At 36.0% G+C, this 26404-nt stretch overlaps 1 protein-coding gene across 3 annotated transcripts in view; it reads left to right on the plus strand.

Moving 5' to 3' along the window:
- Positions 1-26404, plus strand: part of LOC149798127 (major facilitator superfamily domain-containing protein 8-like) — a 94235-nt gene that overhangs the window by 46708 nt on the left and 21123 nt on the right. For all 3 annotated transcript variants that reach the window (XM_089963215.1, XM_089963217.1, XM_089963216.1), the window contains exons 3-7: positions 2243-2486; positions 7678-7791; positions 10367-10588; positions 20357-20471; positions 24738-24872. In XM_089963215.1, the coding sequence (XP_089819341.1) occupies positions 2243-2486; positions 7678-7791; positions 10367-10588; positions 20357-20471; positions 24738-24872 (830 nt within the window). The remainder of the gene's footprint in view (positions 1-2242; positions 2487-7677; positions 7792-10366; positions 10589-20356; positions 20472-24737; positions 24873-26404) is intronic.

Genomic DNA, 26404 nt, shown 5'->3' on the forward strand with positions numbered 1-26404 from the left:
AGCGGTCAGACACATTTCTTTACAAGTACACAAATATACAAATATCCATGCTCTGATATATCCATACATCCATACTGACAAATCTTACACACTTCAACCATTTTCCAAATTCACAATTCAAGCATGTATAAATTCTAACATATCACATGAATAAACACACTAATTTACTATGAAATAACCTAATAGCAAATTGCAAAATTAATTCTGACCACAAGCTAACAATCTATATAATTCTCTACATAATACTCAAATACGCCTATAAATGAACACTACAAAGGTAATTCTACATACTAAATGATCCTAGTAATTAAGTATACATACTACACATAATTACAATTACAATGCCAATATATTCTGCAAAAATTGAGCAAATAACTTACTGAATTTTACGAAGCTTTGTCTTTCCTTAGAATCTCCTAGGTTTTACCGCCAAATTACGAGTGGCTTCCTAGGAGTAACCCTATATTGCTCAGCAATCTTCCTAGGTGAGACTAAATTTTTGCTTGCTAGTAAAAAGTTATAATTTGGATCAAAATTGTTATCACACCATCTATTTCAATTCCCATTGGATGTTGTTTTGGCTAGATCCAATTAAACTTAGTGGACAATGTCCTTCTCACTGTTTGTCCACATGGTGACGAGTTTAGAACATGCCCTGTTCCCTCACAGGTTCCTCTGATCTTCAGACTAAGCTGCAACACATAGGTGGGAAATTGCTCGATCTAATGCCTGTACCGATCCAAGATGCAGGTCTTCTCTCTGGTCATGGTAATCCTGTATAAAAGATTAACTCTAGCCTGCGGCAATATTTGGACCTCAAAACATGGCTTGTAATAATACCTTTGTTTATACACAATGTACGAACTGTTGCTGAGCAAATGTAACATGGAAGTATTCAGTATAATACACAAAGGATAACACAGACATATAATGATTTATCATGATGGATGGATTCAATATAATACACAAAAGGATAACAAGGATATATAATAATTCATTATGATGTATTCAATATAATACATGTAGGATAACAAGGACATATAGTAATTTATCATGATGGATGTATTTGGTATAATACACGAAGGATAACATGGAAATTGTAATGATTTATCATGATGACTGTACTCAATTCAATACAGATAATAAGTAACAGAAATGGTTTTTTTGAAACTATTATTTTAAAGGTTTATTTTTTTTCTTCAAGTTGGCTAATTTGTGTTTTTCAAGTACTTAAAAATTTGGTATTTGATTGGTTATATTAGCACACCATTATCCCTTTATGTTTTCATGATTTCTTTATGAAATCCCTATATTTTTCTTATGTTTTCAAAACCAATAGCCCCATAAAAGCCCTATAACTGTTTTATAAAATATGACATAGAATATTTTATTGTTAAAACAATTTAATACCTGCACACACAAAAAAAGATATCTGTTCACAGAAGGAGGTGGTGACTAAAGACAGATTATGCTCTAGTTGTAGATTGTAATAGTTGCAAAGTAACTTTTGAAAACCACAAATATTAGTAACCATGAATAAAAGAAGGTTCATATAGGTAAAGTTCCTTATATATTGACCCTCTGTAACCTTCCTCTGCAGACTGAGATAAACACTTTGGTGTCAGTAAAGTTCCCTAAACTGGCACTTCTGTAACCTGCCTCATTGTGCATAGTGGCCAAACACATTGGTCCCCATAAAGTTTTCTTAATACAGTGCTCATTATAATACTGTCCAAGGGAGCTATAGAGTATAACATCTTGTAGTGAAACTGCAGTTTAATAAAGTACAGTATTCCTTCATTTTAATGCTGTACAAGGGAGCTATAGAGTATACCATCTTGTTGTCAAACTGCAATTTAATGAAGTACAGTATTCCTTCATTTTAATGCTGTCCAAGGGAACCATTGATTCTACCATCTTATAGTGAAACTGCAGTGTAATAAAGTACAGTATTCCTTCATTTTAATGCTGTCCAAGGGAGCTATATATTCTACCGTCTTGTTATCAAACTGCATTTTAATGAAGTACGTTATACATGTAATTTTACCTCTACATAATAAAATGGTATCCATGAAAATACCTGCCTTATAAAAGAAACTATGGTATAATGCATGTGCCTTATAATGATGGAAATCTCTGTATACTGGCTGTCTCATTAAAACAGCCAATTTTGTTTTGTTTCTAACAATATCTGGTATAGAGAAGTTTCCTGTATTTTTTAATTTTCTTTTCTCTATTCTAGCTTGAAAATGATGCCGATACAAACCTGTTAGGATGGGTTGTTGCTGTCTATAGCCTGGGTCAGCTGGTTGCCTCTCCAATCTTTGGTTTTTGGGCTAATTTCCGGGCCAAGAGTCGAGAGCCTTTAGTTGTGTCCATGATAATAAATATCTTGGCAAACATATTGTATGTTTACTTGGAATCCATTCCTTCAAAGAAATTGGGTTACCTGATGCTTGCAAGGGCTCTAATAGGATTTGGAGCAGGTAAATCTCATTTTACAATATAATTGGGGCCCTGAGTGGTCTAAAGCGCTCTCCATTACAACAGCAACAACAACAACAACAATATTGTCAGTAAAGTTGTTTTTGTTTTTATCTTGTGTTCAGTTGAACAAAAATCTTCTTCAAATTGTTGTTCATTTCTCATTTTTTTATACAAAAAAATGGATTGTATATCAGTTCTGAAGGAATGATATGATTTTATCTGTGATAAGTTGTGACCTGCCATGTAAAGTACAGTAAAGATTGTTTATGACATTAATGGATAAAATGTTTCTCCTGTTATAATATCCAAGATTAAATTTCCCAGCCAAATTCCTAACATGTATTCCAAAGGCTTTGTTATAACATTCCTTTATTATAACATTTAATTAGTTATAGCATTCATTTGTATAGGCCATGGGTGAAAATTAGCTCAATGTGTGTGTGTTTATGTGTGGTGGAGGGTAGGGCCAGGAGGTGGAGGCAATAAACAAAATTGCTTGATTAATATACTATAATATTATTTTTCAGTTTATGCGAGTCAGGTATATTTTTCATGTCATACTATCTATTTTGTCAAATAATACTATGTTTTAAATGGAAACAGAGATTTGTGTACTGATAAGCTTCATAGTTTATTATCTTCAAATCCATATATTGTCAAACATTTGATAGATAAGACCACATCAATAATATTATATGAATGATGTAACACCTGTCTTTGATAAATATACTTGTCAATATTGATTTCTAATGTATTATTACATTGTCACCAAGTTTAAAATTAAAAATCTAAGTCACTTTGAAAAGTAAATTATAGGAATAAAATAAGCTCTAATTTTCATTGAATGAATGTACTAAGTGGTTCAAAATATATACAGAATGTTTGGTTCAAACCTACTATGCTGTCTAAAAGGTATAGTCAATTAATTTGAAATATTTGGATCGTGAGTTTGGGCTACAAGATAAGGGTTGACGGATATAATTCTGTTGTTTTCTAATTAAATATAAAGTATCGCCAATACATTGGTATACTGGTTCACTTTTGCAATAAAGTTTTTGGAATTGTGGAGAGAAAAAAATCTCACAAGACAACGATGTTAAACTACACAGTAAATAATGACAATGAATTAGATTATAGAGATACACAAGGAAGCATGAATGTTAAATCTGTGCAGCACACTCAGGGAATGTACATGTACTGCTTTATCACTATGGCAAGATAATTATAATTACACATTTGTTGAATAAACTCAAAATTTTATCTGAATTACTCAAATTACTAAAACCATTATTCACTTTCAGCCAACTGATATCTTGTCACATATCCAGATTGGATTGGCTTGATAATGATCGTTATCACTTTCCCATGTGAAGAGCTAAGAAATAGAGTTAATTCAACAATTGTAGGAAGAAAAAAACAAGAGAAACTATCCCTTAAAATGATGAAAACAAACAAAGCTTTGGTAACAATCTAATTTTGTATGCATTTTTCACTTAATGAAACTGGTTTGTCAAAAGCAGTTCATTTTTCTTAAAAATCAGATGCTAGTTCATGTTTGCTTTTTCTGTGTTAAAAGCATAATTCTTATTTGAATTAAGAAATTCAGATTGCATATTTGCCGTTGCTAAATGCATTTTAAAATGAAACAAATGTCTATCTGTAAAGGCAGAGTTAGTAGTGTCAAGTTCTGTTTTTTCTTCAGTTAAATATTCTGTCTCTAGATCCAAGCACTGGTTGCATATGATATGAGCAAATGAATGGTGCCACACAGCATGCCACATATGTTAAGTTATTCAGAAGCATAAAATAACAGGGAATACAAACTTATATGCATGTAGGTAAGCCGTTTTAAATCCAGTGATGCCAGAAGCAAACATTGTACAGAAAAAGTACTAATCCACATAGAATAAGCACTGTTTGAAAAATTATTCAACATGTGTATACCTGGCTTTCATAATGTAATTCACCTGTAAATCCATATATATTTTCACTATCAGCTAATAAAAAAGAGTTCCCATTATCTGAATTTAGTGTTAAGCCAACAGATTTCACATTAAAGTGACTTGTAACTTTTAATGAACTGTATTAGCAGGTACATTTTATAAATGAGCATCAGTCTGTTACCACTGCATTCTGTCTAGTGATTGAATTATGCACTCCGGATTGCATTTTGGTACTTGAGTCTCTTGCTTTCCATGACAGCAGACATGCTTATCATTGACAATTGTGTAATTACACGGACAGCAGCAGACCACTGGAAGAATTAGCTGTTTCATATCTATGACGTACCTGCATTATTGGCAAGGCGTACCTGCCGAGTTTAAGTGACTGATCTGCTGGAAGTCATTTTAGTGCTAGGTACTGTTATGGCTGTTCTTTGTACTTTTGCCAAATACTGTAACAGCTTGTTAGAGACATAGGTGATTTGGGGTGTGCCTTTTACAGCACTTTATGTATTGTGTGAACATTAATTCACACATGTAAGAAAATATCTTAGTTACTCAATTTTGCATGTTGGACAAATGCTCAAGAATATCAGAGATGATATCAGTAGGCAATAGATGCAATAAGAAGAGATGGCCTTATCTTGGATTCCTGAAAATTCATTTGGCAGTAGAAAAAGAGCTATAATAGAAAGTGTGTTTCCTCTCTGCATGCTTTACTAATACGGCATACAACAATAAACTGGCATAGGGTGGCAGGCCCTGTAATGGTACTTTGACATGAACAATTTACAACAAACTGGCATAGGGTGGCAGACCCTGTAATGGTACTATGGCATGAACAATTTACAACAACAAACTGGCATAGGGTGGCAGACCCTGTGATGGTACTATGACATGAACAATTTACAACAATAAACTGACATAGGGTGGCAGACCCTGTAATGGTACTATGATATGAACAGTTTACAACAATACACTGGCATATGGTGGCAGGCCCTGTAATGGTACTATGACATGAACAATTTACAACAATAAACTGGCATAAAGTGGCAGACCCTGTAATGGTACTATGACATGAACAATTTACAACAACAAACTGGCACAGGGTGGCAGACCCTGTAATGGTACTATGGCATGAACAATTTACAACAAACTGGCATAGGGTGGCAGACCCTGTAATGGTACTATGGCATGAACAATTTACAACAGTAAACTGACATAGAGTGGCCGATCCGTTAATGGTAATATGGCATGAACAATTTACAACAATAAACTGGCATAGGGTGGCAGACCCTGTAATGGTACTATGGCTTGAACAATTTACAACAATAAACTGGCATAGGGTGGCAAACCCTGTAATGGTACTATGACATGAACAATTTACAACAATAAACTGGCATAGGGTGGCAGACCCTGTACTGGTCCTATGACATGAACAATTTACAACAATAAACTGGCATAGGGTGGCAGACCCTGTACTGGTCCTATGACATGAACAATTTACAACAATAAACTGGCATAGGGTGGCAGACCCTGTACTGGTCCTATGACATGAACAATTTACAACAATAAACTGGTATAGGGTGGCAGACCTGTAATGGTACTATGGCATGAACAATTTACAACAATAAACTGGCATAGGGTGGCAGACCCTGTAATGGTACTATGGCATGAACAATTTACAACAATAAACTGGCATAGGGTGGCAAACCCTGTAATGGTACTATGACATGAACACTTTACAACAACAAACTGGCATAGGGTGGCAGACCTTGTAATTGTTCTATGACATGAACAATTTACAACAATAAACTGGCATAGGGTGGCAAACCCTGTAATGGTACTATGACATGAACAATTTACAACAATAAACTGGCATAGGGTGGCAGACCCTGTAATGGTTTTATGACATGAACAATTTACAACAATAAACTGGCATAAGGTGGCAGACTTTTGTAATGATACTATGACATGAACAATATAAGTTGAAGGTTATGGACATGAAACAATTTTTCTGACAGGAAATATTTCCTTCAGATTGTTTCCACCTTGAAAGCAGACGACATCAGAAGTTGAACAGATGGCCCAAAGTAACCTAAGTAACAAATGTAGCAACAGTTTTGATAGTAACAAAAATTAATATACTGTAGGTCACAAAATTTTAGCAAGTGTAAATTTGAATGACCTAAACAAGGACACTAATTTTCACTAAAATTATCACTATGTGTGATGAAAAGTACCTGTGTATTATAAATGTCACTGTCTACCCTGACAGACATTTACTGTGTATTGTAAATGCCACTGTCTACCCTGACAGACATTTACTGTGTATTATAAATGCCACTGTCTACCCTGACAGACATTTATTGTGTATTATAAATGCCACTGTCTACCCTGACAGACATTTATTGTGTATTATAAATGCCACTGTCTACCCTGACAGACATTTATTGTGTATTATAAATGCCACTGTCTACCCTGACGGACATTTATTGTGTATTATAAATGCCACTGTCTACCCTGACAGACATTTATTGTGTATTATAAATGCCACTGTCTACCCTGACGGACATTTATGAAAGTTTGATAATAGGAAAGACATTAATAACTACCATTTCATGTGTGTCATATTGTTCTTGTGACTTTAAATAAACGTTATTATCAGATTGTTGATCTCTTGTGTATTACACTATTTTTGCATTCATACTTGTTTGCAACTATCTGGTCTGTGGTTTGATAACACCTTGTGTTTGAAGCAACATGTTTCATCTGTGATGTCATTGTGTATCATGTGAGCAGACATCAATTTAAAGAAGTGTAATCAAGCTGCCACCAGAAATATATATTGTTGTCAAAACATTTATAATGTTCACTAAAAGTTCATGTTGCTACCAAGCTAAGACTTAGGATGATAAAATATAATTTACAGTGATCATTCCAATAAAGTAACCATAGACAGTGTATGCACAACAATAGTTCAGTCTTATTGGTACAGACTGATTTATGTAGGATGGTAGTGAGTTTGGTGTCGCATAGTGCAGTAAATAAAATATGCTTAAGCTATCACATGAGTAACAGTATAAAGTGGTCGTGGGGTAAACTTTGTTACGTTCTCGTCATATCAAAATATACACTTATATAACGTGGTTACGTCAGCTGTTGAATAATTTTTTCTCAATGATGTATTTTTCCTTCAAAAAAGATAAGAAAACTTGAAAATAAGTCTTTTATTTTTTTCTTACAGGTAATGTTGCAGTGGTGAGGTCATATGTGTCTGGAGCAACAACGATGAAGGAGCGAACTGGTTCCATGGCCATAATGAGTGCCTTTCAGGCCACTGGGTTCATCATAGGTCCATGTAAGATTAATCAATTTCCAGTCTACAGTTCTGTCCCCACCAAGTTAAAGGATAATTTAATGAACAGTACAATTTTTAGTAGTAAAATATGGTGGACATTACAAAGTTTAAAGGTCAAATACAGAGGATATTATAATGCTTAAAGGTCAAATTTGGAGTACATTACAAGGTTTAAAGGTCAAATATGGAGAACATTACAAGGTTTAAAGGTCAGATATGGAGGACATTGTAAGGTTTCAAATATGGAGAACATTACAAGGTTTAAAGGTATAATATGGTGGACATTACAAAGTTTTAAGGTCAAATACGGAGGATATTATAACGTTTAAAGATCAAATTTGGAGGACATTACAAGGCTTAAAGGTCAAATATGGAGGACATTGCAACGTTTAAATATCAAATATGGAAGACAGTACAAAGTTAAAGGTCAAAATAATATTGAAAACAGTACAGGGTTTAAAGGTCATATATTGTGGTTTCTGCTTATAAACCTTTCTTTAAATACCTTAAAATTAATTTTTCTGCAGGATTGTTTACATGTAGACGATTGAGATTAAAGTTTGACTCTCAGAAAAGTTAGTGCAAGTATTTTCTACTCCTGATATGCGAATATGACATATTACTAGAACAAAGAACTTGAAGTTAGAGATTATAGTGTAGGGAATTTGTAATAGGCTACGTAAAGAAGAGTTCATGTGGAAATTTCAGATATTGAAATGACTAAGAGTACACCAGTCGTCAATATGGTCAGTGATTGATCAAGACAAAAAAGGAAAACAAAATTATGAGATTTATTGGAATGGAAATACTGTGCATTCAAATGTAGAAGCACAATCTTGTCATACATTTTGACTTGCATAAGCCACATAAAGAAAATAAATACATCAGACCCCTACAGGGAAGACAGTTAAACATCTTTCTGTCTCTAAGATGGACAAAGGGATGCAACTCTTAATGGTTAAACCCCCTTTCTGTCTACTTGCTGTGTGGCTACAAAAACTGCACAGAATGGGTTTCTACGCCAGAACATTTCTGGTCATGAAGTCCAATGGCTGTGACTAGTATGCAGTAAGTCTCAACATGTACGATGCATACTTAAATATACCAATTCATACAGGACCAGTCTAAGCCCTTGGGCCTTCACTACGAGTCCAGCTTGTTTGCTGTAGAGACGTTAATCTTTCTGCATGACACACCACAAGAAACATTTGGTATGGTTGGTTTTGGTTAATGACATGAACAGCATACTTCCCTTATTGTTGTGTATAATCAATGTATATGACCTTGTCCCTTGTCAAAATTATAGTCTCTCTGGATAATGGAACCCTTACTACTTGTCATCATTCTCCCAAACACGTCAGAAGAATTGTTCATGCATCAGAGGAGGTATCAACCAAGATACTGAAGTTGGATCTTCAAAGTAGGACATTAGACTATGTCAGAGCCAAGTCCAAGACATCCTCCACAGAAAAGTCAGCATTCCTGGATGAAACACTACAAAACCATTCAATAAGTATGCTTTTTTGGGGTTCATGAACAACCTTACTTCCCTCATTCACAATTTGGAGTGAATAATCAGTGTAGAGAAGTTTGGACCTTAACCCTTTTCAACATTTTATCCAAATATTAACTCAGAGTCTTCCTCGCAAATGCATTGAAAGTGTAGCTCGTGTGTTGGAGAAAGCATCAAACAAGACGTTGACATTGTTTAGGCGAGGAAATCAGACCGCTCTCACCACCCATTTCCCAATGGCAAAACTTCTTTCTTTTCTCTGTGAAGACAAGAACTTGGACCCTAGAACACAGTCAAGGGGTCATGTTCCATGATCTCAGACATACTAAGACTTAATAGAAGAGATGATATTGGCAACAATAAGGTATTCTCCTACTTGTGATAAAATTCTAACATATCCATGCTCACACACTGAAGTAGCTATCATGCATGAATTGCAGTTTACTATAACACTAACTTCATCATGTTGAATGAGTGAGCTACATATGATATCCACAGATTTGAACTACTTCTGTTCTGATGGTTTAGTCATTCTAATGATATAGACAGAATTGCAATGTAATAGTTTTTGATCTTTAATGACAATGTTTTGGTCTCCATTACCAGCATGTTGGTAAAACTGTAGCATTGACTTCGGATGACCTTATCCAAAATAAATGTTTTTACTTTCTACTTTGGGCTAATTGAGCAGACTAACACATCACTTAAATGCCATAATCCAGTTCCAAAATTTGTTCCTTGTTATTTTTCCCAGGTTGAATGGTTTGGAAACTGAACTGATCAGTTTGTATTAGGTCATGTATGATTGGAGTAATTCAGCATATGGTAGACAGGTTTTGCTTGGTGTAGTAAAAGTTTTGTTATGCTGCAATATCTGGTATTACTAAATTAAAAGTAGTCAAAATTTGCACCACTGCTTGTAGACAGAATTGGAAAATGTGTCCATGAAAATAACCTATTATTTGGTATGTATGCATAAGACATTGAGAAGGTGTGTGCTCCTGCTTTATCCATGGCAAAGGCATAAAACAATAATATACATGTAAATTTCCTCTTTTTTAGTGATTCAGACAGCCATGGTGCCTATAGGCTTCCCAGGCCTTGTACATTCAGACCTTTTGCATGTGGACATGTACACCTCCCCAGCCATCCTCAGTGCTATTGTGGGTATTATCAATGTAATTTTGGTCTTCACCATCTTTAAAGAACACAGAGTAAGTGATGAGGAAAAAGTTGTCAACACTCAAGAATCAGGGCCAGTCAACATTCAAGACTCAGTGCCATGTAGGTAATTGTTTTCTACTCTCCTGAAGGTAAAGTCCCTAAATTAAAAAATTCCCAACTCTAAAGAACAAATAAGAATTCTGAAACTTAAAATCAAATATCCCAGACAGCATGATGTATTCGACGTCTGAGATAGCTTTGATATATGTTTCATCTTCAGGCACGTTACCCAATCATACCTTAGGAGAACTACTATTACCTTGCAAATAAAGCCCTCCCAGAAAACACTATTATCTGAAAAGAGCTCAAAGTTATCTGCCCACCCAGGTGGCAGTCAGGCAGAATAATCTGCCCATGGTGCAGGGATTGGCACCAAAATCCCATGAATATACCAGTTACTACTTCCACTCATGCCAAGAAGCACACTTTCACCATGAGAGACCTCGCAAACATCCTCTACCAAGTTTCTGGAAATACTTCACTCACAAGTTGGAGGAATCTTCACATCAAAAGGAATTATGCTCGTTCTATAATTCCAGCTTCTCTTTCTTCATATGATGACAAAGTTCTGCCTTTACATCAAAGCACTTTGCCATTTACATTATTGCACTAGTAGGCTATCTGATTTTATAACAGTTCAAGGCTATCATTTTAATTTATATGTGCTTGCAAGAATATAGTGGGCTATAGAAAACCCTTAATGTGTATAATTTCCACAATGACCAAATATACAGTCAAACCCACTTATCTCGACCTCGGTTATCTCGACAACCCGCTTATGTCGAGCGTTTTGGTCTGGTCCCGAAAAAATTCTTCTTTGTTATGCTATTTTTTACCCGCTTATCTCGACCTCTGTTAAGGCGATAACCCGGTTATGTCGGGCATAAGTTTCGGTCCGAAGTAACATGTGGACCCACTTAATTCGACGAAATGCAACTTTTTAACGTCAATCTCACAGAAATTGTACAAGAACGATTCAAAAGCACTTACGTTTTCATACATATGCTCGGCACCGTCGACACTTGCCACAAACAATTTCATTTTTTTAATGCATTCAGCCATTTCACTGTAGCTTGGGATAGTGATAGGCTGATCATCATCATCATCATCATCATCTTGCTTGCATGATTGTATCTGCTTCGTTGTCACCGATTGGATTATTTCCTCATCAGTAAGTTCACCATAGGCATTGGCATCATCATCCACGTGAACATAATTAGAAAATTCATCCCAAGCAATGCCTATGGAGTCCGCAATCTCATCAGCCATCGCTTCAAGACCTATTTCTGATTGAGGCTCTTTAATTTCTTGTGCAATTAAACACTGCTGGTGAAATTCTTCATCAGAAATTTCCGGAAAAATACAATGGAACCAGCAGTTTTGAATGGTTTTCGGCGATACACTGTTCCAAGCTGCACGGGCATACATGATGGCGTCTAGCAGAGTTGGTTTATAGGATCGCTTTTCCTCAACTGCAAGCAAATAATTGCAAACTAAAGCTTTCCGATAATGGATTTTAAAAGCCTGAATTATTCCTTGGTCGAGTGGCTGAAGCTTACTGGTAGCATTGGGAGGAAGAAAATACACTGTGATTGCTTGTAACCCTTCTACACGTGGGTGAGCACGGCAGTTGTCTATTATCAATGCGATCTTTCGTTTTTCAAACTGTAAGTGGCGATCTAACTTGCGTAACCAGCTGGTAAAGATATCACCTGTCATCCAGCTATTTGACTGGAATCATAATTGATACAAACTCGCATTGATGCCTGCGGGGTAAGTAGTCTACTCAACATTAACTTGCTTTAATAAATACTCTTTGTAACCCATGCTAGCGAAAGGAGTGTCATTTGCACTCACAGTCAATGTACATGTACATGTACATGTATTTTCAAAAACATTTATTGATCTTTATCTGCGAGATACTGTCATATATTAACCTGGATATAATACAATCTTGGTTATTTTGCACCTAACACCGCGTTATGCGTGAATGGCGGGTGCCTGAAAGCAATCGGTGGATGTTTCTCTCTCACTCTCTCGTTTGTGATTTTCTTTGATCCATTTTTCAATCTTATAACATATTCAAACCTCTGAGTACAACCAAACATGATTTGTTTTTCAATATTCACATCAATTATAAAAATGCGTCGTGTGTTATCTGACATAAGTGATGCACACTACAGTAATGGATGCATACGCTACATGTGATATAAGGAGTTCATAGATATATTTTTTCTTTAATAAATTACTTATGATGATAAAAAAGGAATAAATGATAACAACACCAGGTTAGTTCATTTCATTTTATTATCAATTAAGCGTTTTGTTTATTTTATTTTAACATGCAGTGGGAGGGGATTCCAGTAAACACCAGCAAGAGACAGGAGTAATGCTCAAGGACATTTTTAAAATTACCGGTTTTTATGAACCCGGATATCTCGGGACCCGGTTATGTCGACGATTTTTTTACACCCCCGACATAATCGAGATAACCGGGTTTGACTGTATACAGGTTTTCTATACCAATGCATTTAGATTCACTGATTTTCATTATGAGCTTCCCTACAGATAGTTTTATGAACTGATATTATATTGTGATGCTTCATTGCCTTCATTAGGCTGTCTGATAGCACTTTATTAATTTTACCTGTATAGAAGTCATGGGTCTTTTCCAACAGGTAAATTGTCTCATAGTGGATATTGTAGCACCTTTATTATATAGTGCTTCAGTTCCTTTTTTATATGCAGGTTTTGTGTGTAATATAGAAAACTTGTTTATATTACTCAATAGTTTCCTCTTTGATCAGATAAGCACAGGTAAATTTTCTATGTATGGTTTACTTAGTAGTGTCCAGCTCGTCCAGTGTTACTATAAGCGACACTTGAGTGATTTTTATCTGTATAGGCATCTAAACAATTGATCTTCCTATGAGTAAGCTGTTACTAGGATTGATTTTTGTTTTTCAGTTGATCCATGTAAGTACTATAAGCGATGCTTCAACGATTTTACCAGGACAGGCAATCAAATTCACATGCCTACAGGTCATTAGTGACTTGAATTGTTTATGTAGCATCCACTTCTGATTTTTTTATACTGATAATTTTTACCTGTACAGCTCATGTGCATGCATCCCTTTACAGGTGTTTGTCATAGTGAGTATCTCTGCATTGTTTCTTACAAGTTCAATGCAGGACACTCAGTCTTCTAAATGTATACGGGGTCTGCTCTATTTTTGTCTTGCAGATTTAGACCATGGGCAACACCTGTCCAACAGGCACTCAACTAACATAGTTTTCTGTGGTTGTAATTCCTATAGTACATATTGGACTTGCCTTTTACGTACAGAAGTCAATGTTAGCTTGAGGGATGAAAACATTGACTTATGAGCCAGATACCTGGATCAAACATTCTGTAACCTGTCCCAACCTCAAGAATTGGACTACCTCATGCCAGCCAAGATCCTTCTGGACTGGACTTGACCATATAACTGATCACAGTTCATATAGTCATCCCCATGGATCAGTCTTACTTGTAATAGTACCACAAAACACTTCTGGCATACAATGACCATCTTGGGGCCTCCGTTTTTAAGGTATGTCTTTTCACTTGCCTGCAACCCTCTGCTTGCCAAGACTCTGTTTAGTGATATGTTAGAAGTCACGGGATCTGTGTTAAAAGTGCTGCAACCATAATGGGCCACCATCATGAACACTCTTCTCCAACTGTTTTGCAGGTAGCACAGGAGACTTCAACTTTACTACCTCAATCAATAGACAACAAAACTGAAATTCAAGTTCCCTCATCATTATTTGATCTACTTGGATGGATTCTGTCGTCAGGTGAGAATTATCTACGGAATATTCTACTTTCAGTTACTTCTACATTCTGAACAGCAGTTGACATTTCTGGACTGAATATGTCATCAATTATGAGTCCCAAGCATCTATGGATGTATTACAGCACAGATCCTTCCTGTTTTCCATGTGAATTCTCGTGAGTTGATTCACAAGATCGTGACCATGAGATCAAACTTTTATCAAATATTGTGATGATCCTCAGTATGCAGCTTATATCCTTCCACAACAAATCTCAATATGCAGATCACAGCTTATATCCTTCCACAACAAATCTCAATAAGCAGATCGCAGCTTATATCCTTCCACAACAAATCTCAATATGCAGATCGCAGCTTATATCCTTCCACAACAAATCTCAATATGCAGATCGCAGCTTATATCCTTCCACAACAAATCTCAATATGCAGATCGCAGCTTGTATCCTTCCACAACAAATCTCAATATGCAGATCGCAGCTTATATCCTTCCACAACAAATCTCAATATGCAGATCACAGCTTATATCCTTCCACAACAAATCTCAATATGCAGATCGCAGCTTATATCCTTCCACAACAAATCTCAATATGCAGATCGCAGCTTATATCCTTCCACAACAAATCTCAATATGCAGATCGCAGCTTATATCCTTCCACAACAAATCTCAATATGCAGATCACAGCTTGTATCCTTCCACAACAAATCTCAGTGGAATAAGTGGTTGACTAGGACTGGCTTTATGTTCAAGTATGAAGAATGTGTTCCCACAGGAAAAGGAGATTTGAATTCATGCAGTGGTAAAGTTTTATGCCTCTTTAGTTCAGTACATCTGCTAGAGTATTGATTTTCCAGCTGGGTTTTGCTCATTATGTCAGCAGACACCTTATTCATTGGACACTTTATTGGGCTTTCATAACAATTATTATTTGGTGCAAGTGGAGACCGAACCATGCCAGTTAGACCAACTCTCTCAGTCTGCAACCATCTTTGGACCCACATCAGTGATACCTCTATCAACACATTCTCCAGCAATCATGATTGCTTCAGATGCCAACACATGGGACTGGCGAGGGAGCAAGTCTCATACATTTTCAGACTGACTTAGGAGCGTGACTGTCTCAGGATCATTATTTATATGCCCATATTGTTGTAATGATGATGTTTTGTGAAAGCCCGTAATTGGTGACTGGTGAATTTAAACGGGAATTGAGTTTTCATTCTGCCAAATAACTTCACTGTGGTGTCTGATATGAAACAGCAAGACAGAATAAGTACTCTGACCTTTTTTTTAATTATTGTATGGGATTTCTAAGGTGGTGCCCTCAATAGCAATCAAGGTTTCAGTTTGACATATCCCAAATGGGCTACTGTATTGGCAGACTTGTATTTCTGCAAGCAGGAACTGGTACAAATGGAATGGCCTTTTCATTCCTCAGCTTCACACAATAAATGCTCAAGGGGATCAGCTTATGATGGACATTAATGAGAAGGTGGAATGTTAACATTCCCAACCTTTGTCACACCAATCCTGGGCCCATGTGCCAGGCTAATTGCTGCTCCCTGTACATTGAAATGGTCGAATTTATTCACATCTAAATACCTTGGATTCTGAATGTGGTACAGGAATGTATTCACATCTAAACACCTTGGATTCTGCATGTGATACAGGAACCAAATGTATCTAAGTAACTCTTCATCCTGATTGCTCTACTAAAATATAAAATACAGGACCAACTGGGTCTATGTAGGAAGACAGTGAAGTATAATCCATGGTTCACATCAGAATACTTTAATACAATGGAGATCTCCATGCCACATTAGCTAACTTTCTAGCCTCTTCGATGAGGAAACATTAGCACCCAATACAGTAAACTTATTATTCCACCATCACTAGCACACTGTGCTATCATAGAAGAGAGGATATCACATGAAACAAAGACCTGTCCGATCTTCTGTTTGTTATGGTTTCCACCTGGCCAACATCACTGGACCCTTACCCAAGTGAATTTTTCATGGGGATTAACCTGGCTGAACAAGAGACCTATTGGACTGCTCTCAAGAGCCTAATTAGATTACACAAGTCCTGCCTCCTCAATACATTGGCAGTCGGCAGGCCAAATACTTTTCTTGGTGGACCCATCTACATACAGTTCCAATGTGATGGATCAGTATGGTTTATGACCCACACACACACACACATGCACTTGCAAGGGCATCATTGACTCAACGTTCATGCAAGACCTGCTTACTCATTTACATTAGCAATGGCAAGCAGAATCAGTAAAATACATGCCTTTTCAGTGGACCCAAATTACATGCAGTTTTGACAAGATGGGTCAGTTTCACTTAGGACAATACCCTCTTTCATATCCAAGAACAGGCACCCATTCGTGGGTAACCAGACTTCTGTAATGAAATCCTGTCTACTCTGGTTACTTCAGCTCAAAAACGCCTTCAACCTCCAGTACAAGCTTTGAAGTGGTATCTTAAAATGTCAGAGCCATTGCATTGAGGGAGATCATGCTTATTTGTATCTCTCAAACAGGGATAGGATGATATCACAGCACAGAACCTTTTTTCCTGGATTAAGTGGATTATTTGTTCCTGCCTCCTCCCAGTTATCTTTACAGGGAGTGTGCCTTCTGCTCTGGTATTAACTGATATATTCATGGGATTTCGGTGCCAATCCCTGTACCAAGGGAGATCAATCTCCCTGACTGCCATCTAGGTGGGTAGATAACTTTTAGCCCTTCTTACCTAAAGGTGTTCTCTGGGAGGGCTGGATTTGTGAGGCACTACTAGTTATCCATAGTTATTATTACTGAGTAAGTATTTGCTCTGAAATGTATTTTACTATAAAATTTTGTTTTTTTTAAGACATTCAACCAAGATTGCATTTAAGTCTTTTTAGCTCTACAGGCAATGCCATCTATGTGTTCCTGTGGTTATGCCTTTAATCTAAATTGGCATAAATTAAAAGTAATTTTCCCATTGGATACTTGTAAATTAAGTTCCTTGGCAAATTGTATCTCTGAATTTTCAAGTATTGATTATTTATGCATAATTTTCAAACAAGTCAAATGAATACAGCTGGAGCTAATGTTTAAAAATCTTGTTAATCCTGAAAAATATTAGAAATGATTTCAACACTCAGCTGTTAAAAGGAAGAGATGGTGTTAACATGAATTGCTGGAAGTTCTTTTCGGCCAGTAGTGTCAGTCTCCTAAAGGATTTTTGTATTTATTAGAGTTATTGTGATCTCAGAAATATTTACTTAAAGCAGAATGTAGTGTATGACAGACAGGGTCCGTAGGGGAACTTGAAAACCTTGAAAAGCCGGTGGCAGGATGAAGGAAAATATAAAGTTTGGATTATGAGATCTTTCTCGAAGAGCTTTGCAAAATGCAACTTATGTAAATTATACCAGAAGAATATTGACTTGCATGCAATGGGAGAGAGTGTTCCATGGTCACCTGCAGCTGAGACAAAAAAACATGCTGTTGTAATGGCATTTAATACAGGCAAAACAAGAAGCCTTCAGCTTGAAATCATTTTTGACGAAAGAGGTATGTCTGTGAACACAGAGATTCAAGTTTTAAAATAGAAACTGCATATAGTATCAATTATGAAATTAGTTCAATCCAGTTCTATTTTGGGATTGAGTTGAAATAGGACAGATGATAATTGCAATGAACATGATAAATCCAAAAATATAGAATAGTTAAGCTGAGAGAAATATTAATATATCTAATATGAACTAGTTTAAAATATCCATATATATTTTTAAATAAGCAGTAATATAAAAAAATATCTTTACTTTGTTTTTGTTTATGGGGATGAGTGAAGAAGAATGGAAGGAACTGAAAAAGACATTGAGACAATGACAGCTGCTGCTGATGACTATGCATTGAAAGCAAAGATCCATGGGAATATTTCCTTATCATGATATCAAGTAGTTTGAGGAGAAGTGAAAAGAACAAAATTGCTGAACATGGAGCTCTTGAAAACAGCTTGAAGACAAGCTACAAGAACCAAAAAATTTGCTCTGTGACATTTTATGCTTTATAAATAGTGTAGTGTAGACAGAGTAAAATGAACTTTGTTCAGTGACTTAATTATTCTAATGCTCAGATGTAGGATATTTAATATTAATGGGAAAGATATCAATGATCATACTATTGACTTCATGTTTTCTTTCGGGGTTTTTTATATATAAAAAATTCAAGAAAAGTTCCTAATATGGAGTAATAGTAAGTATTAACTTGTGTTTACATACAGTTTCAATGAAGTATCCTTTAAAATTAATGTAATAATGCACCTTGAAAATTTTGAATGAAATATGCTACTAACCCTGAACAGAGTTTTATGAATGCAACACTTCTTTCAGTTTCTAGTAGATTGCCATGAAAGTTAATATACCCATCATCAGATGTTGTCAGATCATTGTACTAACACTTTTCAGAAGTGTTTTTTTTATTATTTTACTTAAAGCCGATCTCCACAATAGGGTAACGGTGAGATACGTGTGAGGCAAGGGGATATTTATGTGAGCAAATTGCTCACCATTTTTCTGGTACTAATCTTCTACTCCAACACCTCTTAGCAGTGACTGGTGGCCATGATTATCTGACCCAAAGTTCGCCAAGTCGTGCATTAAAAGACTGACATTGTTGGTCTTTGATTCCCACTGGTACTTAGGCACTTGAGTATACATAGACTCAACATATTCATCAGGCAAGTGAAACAAGCAACATGACGGGGATGAAGAAAGGATGCAAAGTTTCGGGGCATATGATATGAGTGCAGGTTGTAAGGGACTTATGGATATGTATGAAATCTCAAATATTTTGCATTGCTTAAAGCAGAAGAAAATATGTTTTGAAGTTCAGACAGAATGTTGAAAAGTGTAATAATATGACTGTGAGGAAAGGAAGGCAAACCAGAATTACTGTAATTTTTGGTGACAACATTGTTTATGGGTACACATCACATGAATATGTTTTAATTTTTATTTTTGAAGACAAAAAACATATTGGTCATAACGGTAGTAACGCCACATATTTGCCTGGCCTTAGATTTTACAACCAGGAGTAATAGATCTTATTTAGACAAGTCACTTGTGTTTGATGTTGCACTTGAAAATCCTGGTTCTGTTTGGGAATGGTTTTTATTTCCAGTGACTTAATAGCAGTTGATAATTTTTAAAAGTTTGATAAATTACCATATTTGTTTTATTGACTGAATTGGATAACATTTGTACATTTTTCTAACCAGTCAAATTTTGGCAAAAGATACAATTTATGTCATCCTTGACTAATGTGTCACTTTGTTAGAATTTTATTATCAGAAATGTTTGCCTGATTTTACAAACAGATTGATGAAAATTAATTTATTAAATCTTTGTCATAGGATATCAGCAAGTGTTCATGTTTGGAGAATATTGAATGGACATGGCCAGTCCTTTGTTTGAATCAAAAGGCATGTGTGGAGAGGTAGTTGTGCAACCAGAGCTGCTGACATAAAACAAAGTGCAACCATCCAAGAAGTATTTGCAGTCTTCATGACTGTTTAGTTTTTTATCTGCAATGACTGAATCTGTCACATCTGTTTTATGCAAACTAAATGTTTCTAAGAAGAGATTTTTTGGAACAATTTCTAGTAATATAATTTTCAAGGCTTATATGAAAATGAAAAGGCTGCTGATCCTACATACTGTATGGTGGCCTAAGTAGCCATCTTAAAAATTTCATACTGTATTGTGGCCATCTTGAAAATTTCATACTGTATGGTGGCCATCTTGAAAATTTCATACTGTATGGTGGCCATCTTAAAAATTTCATACTGTATTGTGGCCATCTTAAAAATTTCATACTGTATGGTGGCCATCTTGAAAATTTCATACTGTATGGTGGCCATCTTGAAAATTTCATACTGTATGGTGGCCATCTTGAAAATTTTGTTGTTGCTGCTATTATTATTCTTTTGATTACAGCAATAAAGGAGGAGCTAGAGACAGCCATGATGGACTACAGTCCGGATTACCCTGCCGTCCTGTCCTGCATATTTCTATTCTTTGTTGTCCTCTTTGTTTTTGCCGTTTTTGAGACGTAAGTGTAGGTACTAACTTTCCCTTGCAATACCCTATGTTTACAACACAAATGGTCAAGATATCATCTCTACAGAATATATGTATGGATCTGATAATAAATCATTCTACCAGTTAAAAATTTAGCTTTGAGATTTCTGCAGATTTTACAAATTATTACACGAGTTTATTTATTGCTACAAATGTGAGCATGAATGAGTCCTTGAAATAACTTTAAACTGAGAAAGAATTAAATAATAAGAACTTCTGAAGTTGTATTGATCAAATTTCTGTAAATCCAATATTATTTTAGTGATAGAACATTGTAAAGAACACTTGCAACCTCTATATTAGGAAGAATTCTTTGTAACCTTTATATTGAGAATGCATTTGCATGATTGTCGTTTAGTTTTTAATTAAATCATTACCACTTGTGTATGTTGAGCACAATACATCAGCAAAAAGAAAGACTCTGTTTTCAAAGGTTACATTTTCCAAAGTACCGTACATTTTTGTAACTCACCTGTACTTGTTGTTTGCTTTACCTCAATACCATTCTCTGATGCTAATGTTTGTACTGGAGACCTAATTAAACTATGTTGATAGGGGCACTTTTTAAACATTGTATATATTAGTCATATGAATGTATTTGGTTTAATTTGTTGTTTTACAACACAGCCATACAAGTAGGATATGTAATATCCATCATTTTTAAAATTGCAGTTTTATTTGATAGTGGGGTTACATGCCCATTTTATGGTTTCACTGCCAGTGCATGCAGGGCAGTTTGAAGTGCTCCAACAGTTGATCCATCCATTCAAACCTACCTTGTTGTCTCCATCATTTTGCAAAATGCCAGTGCTATAGTATCTGCATTTCCATCAGTGAATCACATGTCTTACACAGACTGTTTGAGATTAAGGCATGCATGTACAATTTCTTCCAGGGCATAGGCCAGACAATTGATTTTTGAAGCTACACCTGTCAGTAAGCAGATAATTGATTATTACAGCTACACCTTATGTTGTCAGTAAGCAGATAAAACAAGGTTGCATGCAATAGGTTGCACACACCTGGATTAAGGGATGACTGATTTATCATAATTAGATGGTATGTCATGTACCACATTGTGCATCCATCTTCAAGGTCATAGTCATCACTCTGTATTTTAAGTTTTCCACCACACTTATTTTATGCCCTTAAACATTTAAGCCATCTCAGATAAAGGAATGAATTGTATATATTTGTATATCATCATAGGAGGCAAGTCTCATACCATATATAAAAGGGGTCTTCAAGGTCAAGGTCATAGCTAAAGTTTTCCATCTCACTTTCCTTTCCGATCAATAACAATTAAGCCATTTGAGATTAAGGGTTATAACTTGACATCTTTATGCTTTAAAAAATATTCCTGTTATATCACTTTTTAAAAAAATTACTTTCCTAGAAAAAATGAAATTTGGTAAACATGTGCCACTGTTGGCAGTTGTGTGTTATTGCTACACTTCAATATGACATGATAGTGATCTTTTACAAGATCATGTTCTGTTGACCTTTTGATTCATTCACCAGATTACAGCTTTAATGTTGAAACAAGTGAAAAACTTCTTTTGGAACATGATGTTATTAACAGTAATTTTTTTATAGAAGTATATGTAATGTACATAGTAAGAAAGCCACATACTTCAAAGCATTTAACAGACTTATTTCAACTGAATATTCATTAATAGTTCTTATTCTTGACGTAAGCATGATATGCAAGCAAGCATTGTTGTCATGCAAAAACATCATTTAAATCTTGGTACATATATAATTCTTTTTCCATTTGCTCCATTTTCCCACTGCAGCTGAATAATATCCTTTTGGGTTATGACATTGTTTATTTGAGTCTTTTCAGCATAAATTGTTTTATTCAAGTCTTTTCTACATAAAATTATTCTACAAGTCCCCACTCCCCACTTCCCAATATCGCTGAGTAGAATAACCAACTTTCTTCTAAAGTACTATGTCTCTGTTTTTCGTGAGGACACGTTAATGTTTGATAATGATTTATTTGTACGTTGTAAAGTGTATATGATTTAATTATGCAGACGAAACTTTTGTCGCATGGACGAAATTCATTAGGTTGTCAGCCAGGCTGCACTTTATTAATTTTACCAGTATAAAAGATCATTGTCCTTTTTCTACAGGTAAAATTGTCTTAAAATGGATATTGTCGCACCTACTTCATGAGTCTTTGTAGATGTTGCTTCACAGATTTCTCAGCCCTTTTTCACTAGAAGGGACCCCTTAATCAGCGAGTGCTTGGAAGTCAGAGAATCCGTTCAGGGCACTCAGTGAGTTTATTCCAGGAAATAAGCAGCACCTGTTAACTTACAACAGGAGGGGGAAAAAATCCAATGCTTTCTAACTCTGCTTTACTGACCAGTCATGGCCTAGGATTTGATTATGACCTTTATCATATGTTCTGCTCTTTAATGATCACATTGATGGAATTTGCAACATGTTTCCATCTCACTCTGTCTTAGCTACAGCAGAGGGGTTGCAGGGCAGCCAACAAGGTTGCAGGGATGGCCCTAGAGAACAGGCCACTATGAAACAATCTTACAATGAAGTGGATGAGTCAGAAGGCAGTTGATCATTTTCGCTAGTGTTCCACAACGCCATCCTTATCTAAATGACATGCATACAGACCACCCCCTTCCCTCCCTATCACTGATCCGAGGAGATAGAAGCTTCCAATTTTCATGGCTGAATGGGGAAGATTTATCATATGTCATGGGAACTCAACAAGTTTTCTGGGAACTTGGTATCACATTCAGCACCTACAAAGCCTTTGGTCAGAGTTCTTCACCTACAATGCAGTATTTATCAGTTGGTCCTCAACCTATGTGCAGTCAGTCTACTCTGTGATGGAATGCAACAATGGTCCCTAATGCTGTCCATTGTGGATACCACACAGTATGGACTTGCAAGAGGCATGATTTCATGACCCCACTCAAATGGCTTCCAGATGTTCTGCAATTTGTCTATCACAGGTTACAAGCAGCAGACAAATTATATTTTGGAGAGTGACATGATTTCACAAATTACACTCCTTTCTTCTCAATCTCCTTGTGAACAAGAACATCTCTGACTTCACGCACTTTCTGGATCTTAGTTAACTAGGTCTTCAGTCAATGTTCAAGTGAAAATGAATATGTCCCCAAGGAATGAGATTTGTGAGATTTTCAATTCATGCAATGGTAAGTTCCATGCCTATTTGGAGCAATCCATCTGCTAAAGAATTCCTTCTCATCCAGATTACTATACTTAAATGGGAACTATTTGAGCAACCTCATCAATCACAACAGGATCACCAGAATTAAGATATTCCTTCATCTGAATTGAGAAACCACAGTTGTCTCCCCCAGACACAGAGTTACAGAACCTGCACATCAAGATCTTAAGACTGGCACCTTTAAGAACAAAGTTTTCACATCAAGAGGTCGAGTATCCTCAAGTGAGTAGGCTACATACCTTGGAGGCTTACAAAGGCAATAGAAAATCATCCCATTGGAGCAAATAAGGCACTTTATACCAATGTAGTTACCCATACCTCTATAACTAACTTCCTCAGACTCTTCGATGAAAAACAGTAGCACCAATCACAATTAAACATACCATTCCACAATCACTGGCTTACTGTGCTATCATGGTAGAGAGGATAGCAAACAAACCAAAGACCTATCTGATCTTCTATTCATTTGGATTCCACCTGGCTAATGCCAGTGGACCCTTGTCTAGGTGGAAGTTATCATTGGTATTAACCTGGTGGAACATGACACCATTTGACTGCTCTCAAGAGCTTATTTAGGTCACCAATCTTATCAGTCCTGCTTCCTCACTACTTTAGCAGTTGGCAGGCAAAATCAGCAATACATTCTTAATGGTGAACCCATCTACTTGCAGTTATGCCATGATGGATAAACCAAACTCAGCATGTTGACATATTTGACAGTATCTGAGATGAGTTCAGATGTCTTGTAGCTATGATGTCAGTTCAAGGTCAAGGCCATAACAGACATATACAAAATTATTTCAGTTACTAATTATGGTATGTTTGAGTTTTCTTAATAATATCTGATATGATTTCAATCCTCAAAATGATAAAATGAGTGAATTTTAAAAAATCCAATAAATTCTAATCAGCCAGTACATTGTCAGTTCCTTCAGGTTGTGCTTAGCATTTATATGTACACCTACCACTTGATTACTTTTTTCCTATCATCTTGTTAATAAATTGCAGGATTACGACTCCATTATCAATGCATATGTTCTCATGGACCAAAGAAAAGGCCACCTTGTATAATGGCATTATCTTGGGAGTTGCTGGCATCATAAGTATTGCTGTCTTTGCAGTCATCAGGTTAATTTCCCAAAGGTAAGTCTTGGCAGGGACTCAGTTGTTGGCAGTGTAATTTCAGTCAGGCATTTATGAGTATTAAAGTTTTGGCAGGCATTTATGATTATGAATGTCTTGGCAGGAATTCCACTGATATTAGGGTAATTTCAGGCATTTATGATTATGAAAGTCTTGGCAGGAATTCCACTGATATTAGGGTAATTTCAGGCATTTATGATTATGAAAGTCTTGGCAGGAATTCTATTGATATTAGGGTAATTTCAGGCATTTATGATTATGAAAGTCTTGGCAGGAATTCCACTGATATTAGGGTAATTTCAGGCATTTATGATTATGAAAGTCTTGGCAGGAATTCTATTGATATTAGGGTAATTTCAGGCATTTATGATTATGAAAGTCTTGGCAGGAATTCCATTGATATTAGGGTAATTTCAGGCATTTATGATTATGAAAGTCTTGGCAGGAATTCCATTGATATTAGGGTAATTTCAGGCATTTATGTTTATGAAAGTCTCGTCAAGAATTCCATTGATAGGAGTGTAATTTCAGGCATTTATGATTATGAAAGTCTCGGCAGGAATTCCATTGATAGCAGTGTAATTTTGGGTATGTATTATTAAATAAGCACCAATAGTGATTTAAAGCATCAGGTTTTTGTTAAAACTTGCCAACTTTCTTTTTGAGAGAAATTTTGAAAAGTTGACATTTAATTTTGATTTATGCAGTACAAGCTGTCTTGAGCAACCACCTGTCATTATTAACCATAATTGTCATGCATGGATCAAATTTATTACTTAATTGAACTTTCATGAGTGATCCCCTGCAGAACATGACCAGCACCTATTGGTCTCAAACAATACTGCCATGAACAAACTGCATTTCAAAACCAGAGATATACACCACTGTCCTTTATTTAATCCTTTTGCAACCATGACCACATAGTATGGTTACCAAATCCTAAAATTTTAGGGTGACTGTAAACAAGACTAAAGTACATATCACTAACTAACTTTGTAGTGCCAAAGTAATGTAAACCCCATTACGATTAACTGTCACTTTTTGAAAGGGAGCAGTCACATATGTACTTAATCAGTTCAGAGGTTCATAGAAAAATGAATGGTCAATGCCAATAATTTGATAAGCAATCTGAAGGGCTTCATTTTACATGGCATAAACCCACAGCAAGTATTAAAATGCTTCATGTCTTGCAGCATCCAATTTGTTTGTAGTCCTTATGTAATTCTTGTACTATCTGGTGGTGGGTCATTGGTGGGCTAATTTATAAGTTCATTAATGAGCTACAGTGGCAATGCAAGTTTTGCTCATCACCCCTGCCAGGGTATAGGCCGCCCACAAAAGATCGCCAGAGGCTTCTGTCCTGTACCATCCCTTCAAGCTGACTCCAGGTGTGACCCATCTTAGTGATGTCCACCTCAAGGTCGCGTCGCCAGGTGTTTCTTGGTCATCCAGTGGCAATGCAAGGCTTCTAATAATGCTTAGCTGGTCCTAAAGAAAATGGTGCTGAGCTGGTATCCAATATGGCCACTATG

Source organism: Sinohyriopsis cumingii, chromosome 6, assembly GCF_028554795.1.
Source record: "Sinohyriopsis cumingii isolate HCF-2022 chromosome 6, ASM2855479v2, whole genome shotgun sequence".
NCBI lineage: Eukaryota > Metazoa > Mollusca > Bivalvia > Unionida > Unionidae > Sinohyriopsis > Sinohyriopsis cumingii.